The sequence below is a fragment of the Bremia lactucae genome, linkage group LG15, assembly GCF_004359215.1.
Source record: "Bremia lactucae strain SF5 linkage group LG15, whole genome shotgun sequence".
NCBI lineage: Eukaryota > Oomycota > Peronosporomycetes > Peronosporales > Peronosporaceae > Bremia > Bremia lactucae.
This window is the reverse complement of record NC_090624.1, coordinates 456556-460794: the sequence shown is the minus strand read 5'-3', so window position 1 is coordinate 460794 and position 4239 is coordinate 456556. Positions and strand designations below refer to the sequence as shown.

The window sequence follows — 4239 nt, the reverse complement described above, 5'->3', positions numbered from 1 at the left end:
AGGTGAACAAACCCAGTAATAGAATTAGCTTGGTGGTAATTAGAGTAACAATTTATCTATTTCTTAACTTTGTCTATCATTGACAGAAATATTTCTATGGTAGCGTGACGTACATTTAATAGTTATTACCTTGTAAACGTTATTAGTTTGTCTAATAGATTCGTATGCAGCCAAGATATTGACGATGCCTTAAGACGAAGACCGCACTGACAATTGCGTCTTCAGTTGATATGCAGTGAAGATGCTGTGTTGCATTTCAGCGTTGTGCAAAAATATGGTCATTTTAAGAATATAATCGACAATTTATATTCTTAAAATGACCATATATATTTTTTTTCACTCAATTGACTACGAGCGAACCTGTCAAATCTAAGTAAACTTTAAATTCATTAAATGATTAACGAAAGAAACACGAAACACATTAATTAGCAGCGCTTCAAACCTGTACAGGAGGCTCACAATGATGCGGCATGCAGCACCTTGCAAGATAATGTTGAGGCCCACCAAATTCCGACGGCGCTTGAGTTCAGCGCGTTCAAACGTTTTTTTTAGTCACACTAGCTTTTAGCGTTCCTTATAAGCTTCCTTATAAAGTTACGTTTTCACGTAATTAAGCCGGTTGAAGTTAGGCTGCTCAAAATTGTATCAATGATCATTTTCGCAATCTTCTGATGCGATTCTCGACATCATAAATTTGCATGAGCGTAAGAGGCTTAAGTTAGAGGAGCATGTTTGTACCGAGTCGTCAGTTGTAATTGCCATGCGCTTAAATCGCGGCGGCGTCATTGACGAGTAGCTTATGTTACCAACCGGCGACGTCACTCTCATTTGCACCAATGAGCTCCGTGAAGTCAACTCCGCGTCAGCTTCTTTCTGCCCGAGCCCTACAAAGTGTACCACACCGATTATACTTTCTGTCTTCGGACATTTCCGGTTCCGCACTGCAAGAAAGACCTTCATTCTTGTGGCAGTCGGCTGGGTTGAACCAAGACTTCAACCTTTGGGGCGCCATGTCCGGTCGCGCGTCCATCGGTGACTACGTCGTTACGAGTAAGCTTGGAAGTGGGTCCTTTGCCGTCGTGTATAAGGGCTACCACAAGACGAGCAAAATACCAGTCGCCATCAAGGCGCTGTCGCTGCACAAGCTCAACGGCAAGTTGCTGTCGAATCTAGAGATGGAGATTGCCATAATGCGCCAGATCGATCACCCCAATGTTGTGAAATTATATGAAATTAAAAAGACAGACAAGCACATGTACCTCGTGCTCGAATTTTGCGCCGGAGGCGACTTGCAGCACTATATGCGGCGTCAACAGCAACAAAGCGGTAGTAACGTGCTTACGGAAAATGTGGCCCAGCATTTCTTACGCGAGTTAGCTAAAGGAATGCAGTGTTTATGGCAGCACAATCTCATCCATCGAGACTTAAAGCCCCAAAATTTGCTGCTTGTGGAGGATTCTCCCACGTCGGCTTTAAAAATTGGTGCGTTTTGCAGTATTTTTTTTTAAAAAGTTCGCTTGAATGCTTACGCTTTGTTTTATCACAGCGGATTTCGGCTTTGCAAGACACTTGGCTACAGCGTCGATGGCTGAGACGCTGTGTGGATCCCCGCTGTACATGGCGCCAGAGATTTTAAAATTTCAAAAATATGACGCTAAGGCTGATCTCTGGTCTGTTGGCACCATTCTGTTCGAGATGGTGGCAGGTCGTCCACCATACGGGGGCGCCAACCACGTGCAATTGCTGGCCAATATCGAGCGCCAGCCGCTGCGGTTCCCACCGACACTGCAGCTTTCGAGATCGTGTCACCATCTACTGGTGGCATTACTGCAGCGAAAACCGGCTCTTCGTCTTGGATTTGCCGACTTTTTCATGAATTCGTTTGTGGATTTGCAGCCGTTGCCCGAGCAAACGGTGAACATGGAAGCTTTGCGTCACTCGCCGACACTAGCAACGACTGAAAGTATACGAGAAGAGGATGAAGAGGATGTACAAGAATCAGGACGACGCGGTATGGTAAAAACCGTTGAAAGCAGTGCACTTGAAGCCGGTGATGACCAAAATGGGGAGCATTGCTTGCGAAATTTTCGCCGTGATTCCGGTAGCGATCGGCCGTTCTCCGCCTCTCAGGGTTTGAGCGCGAGCTCGCATGTTGCCAATTCCGTACCATCGGCGAATTCGCGCCCTTCTCGTAGCGGCAATCTTGAAGTTATGGAGGCTGCATTTGCGTGTGCTGGCTCTGGTTCTGGGGCGCTGCGTCGGTCGTCGTCTTCACGACTGGCGCGAAGCAGACGTGGCTCGTCTAGTGGAAGCGGACTTGCAGGCGCTAATACTGGCACGAGTCTAAGGTGCAGTCCGCAAATGAGTCCACACGTTTTACCCATCCCAAGTCCAAGAATTAATCCTTTTAAACAGCTATCAGATAAACCTTACGATTCCAGAGCACATCAGCAACTGCAGCAGCAACAGTCGCTTTTAAATGTTGCTAGTTCACAACTTCGTCATAATGATGGTACTGGGCCATCTACACTCAGGAATATTACTGGCGGGGGACACGCCCTCGACAGTAGCGGCGAATACGTTCTTGTAGATGAGTCATCAGAACGACGCGTTGCTGACGGAGCTGATGAGTTCCAGGATGGAGCGAAGGACCGTTGCATGTCATGTTTATCAACTCAGGAAGACTTGATGACCCGAGCATTAACTTCTGGTAGCGGCAGTAACATTCCTACCGAGACTTTTTCCCGTGAATATGGACAGCAACTTATTGATATTGTGGTGCTCCGTACACAAGCCATCGCCCCTCTTGCAGACCAGCTTTGGGCGTTAAGTACCGCCAGCGCTACAAATTCGAGTTGCAGGGCTGATCCTACTACTGAATCAGTTGGAGAGGTAAATAGGTTATCACAGCAAACAGCTGAGAGAATATTGCCTTCGTCGGCGCAAGGCGAGAAGGATTTCAATTGTGCCAATTTGTCGACTGATTTTTTTATGAGCTCGTCTCTTGCCTCTTCGATTGGCGTGAGCCACACGCTTGGTGGTGAAGAAGTCGGCGACGATGACGAAGAGAACTATGTAAAGCGTGTTGCCGAATGCGAGTATATTTATGCTGCTGAGGCGTTGGTGCTGTATGTCAAGTGCTTACGGCTCGTACAACGCGTCGTGCTCTACTTTCGCCACGTCCGAGTATCTCGTGTTTCTCCAGATTCCCCACTAGCGGGGTGGAGTAACACAAGTCTTAAAATATCATTGGCCTTCCTCGCTGAACATTTGACACATTTTTTGGTTCGCGCGGAGCAGTGCAAGGTGCGAATGGCCCATGCTTCTCGCTTTCAAATTCCAATACGCTCGATTGCTTCACAAGAAGAGCTACTGTACGCCAATGCGCTTCGAATTGGACGCCAGGGCGCTATTCGCGAAGTATTGGGTCAAGCTCGAGCTGCGCACGACCACTACTTGCAGGCCTTACTGCTTTTGGAGAGCTTACTTTTGGACGCACCAGGTGCTGATGGATCCAGCACCATTGCTTTGGCAGTGGATGATCAAAAGAATATAAACGTTTTTTTGCGCGCGCTTGAAATGCGATTAAAAAATGTTCGGATTTTGCTTGACGAGGATAAATCGAGTTCGGGCGCTAGCAGATCGAACCATATGCACCAATTTCGCCAACAGCTCACGCATCTCCCATCTGCAACTGCCGCAGTACCATGACGAAGGTCACTCACTTTGTGACTCCGTATAATGAATGCATGTGCATTTTCGATCAATGCAAATCAACTACAGTAAAGTAACGAAATAATACAAATAACGAATATTGTAGTATTGTTGGCTGCCCTAAAATTTATGAATTCTATTGAAACACTCCATTCGTAAGCCCGTATAATTTATTCAGCGATGCTATGACGCATGGATTTTTCTGGCGTCGATATAAGTCGCAGCCGCATAAATTCTTATTGGTTGACTATTGCACGGCAATTATGGCGCTAGAATGCCAGGTGTCCAAACACATAGTTTCTCGCTAGAATCAATAACCAAAGTTTCGACTCAATTTTTTTCTTAATGTCGTCACTTCGAATGCGAGACGATCCGAGCAAATAGGAAAGTTGGCGAGCTCAATTTTGGCTTTGCTTTTTCGAATCAGAGCATCCAATGACCGAACTCCTTTATGGCAGACGGCAAGCACGGTGCGCTTTCGAAGTTTTCGAAGAACTGACATATTGCCAAGCTTCATATCATGCG

The 4239-nt window shown here is 46.5% G+C and overlaps 2 protein-coding genes across 2 annotated transcripts; one reads left to right on the top strand and one right to left on the bottom strand.

Moving 5' to 3' along the window:
* Positions 1-836: 836 nt before the first annotated feature.
* Positions 837-3711, top strand: CCR75_008061 (uncharacterized protein; the record flags this gene model as incomplete). Its single annotated transcript, XM_067966116.1, has 2 exons — positions 837-1482; positions 1547-3711. The coding sequence occupies 2 exons, from the start codon at positions 837-839 to the stop codon at positions 3709-3711; spliced, it is 2811 nt and encodes a 936-aa protein (XP_067819345.1).
* On the bottom strand, positions 2127-2384 carry CCR75_008062 (uncharacterized protein; the record flags this gene model as incomplete). Its single annotated transcript, XM_067966117.1, has 1 exon — positions 2127-2384. One exon carries the CDS (start codon positions 2382-2384, stop codon positions 2127-2129), a length of 258 nt encoding a protein of 85 aa, XP_067819347.1.
* Positions 3712-4239: the final 528 nt, after the last annotated feature.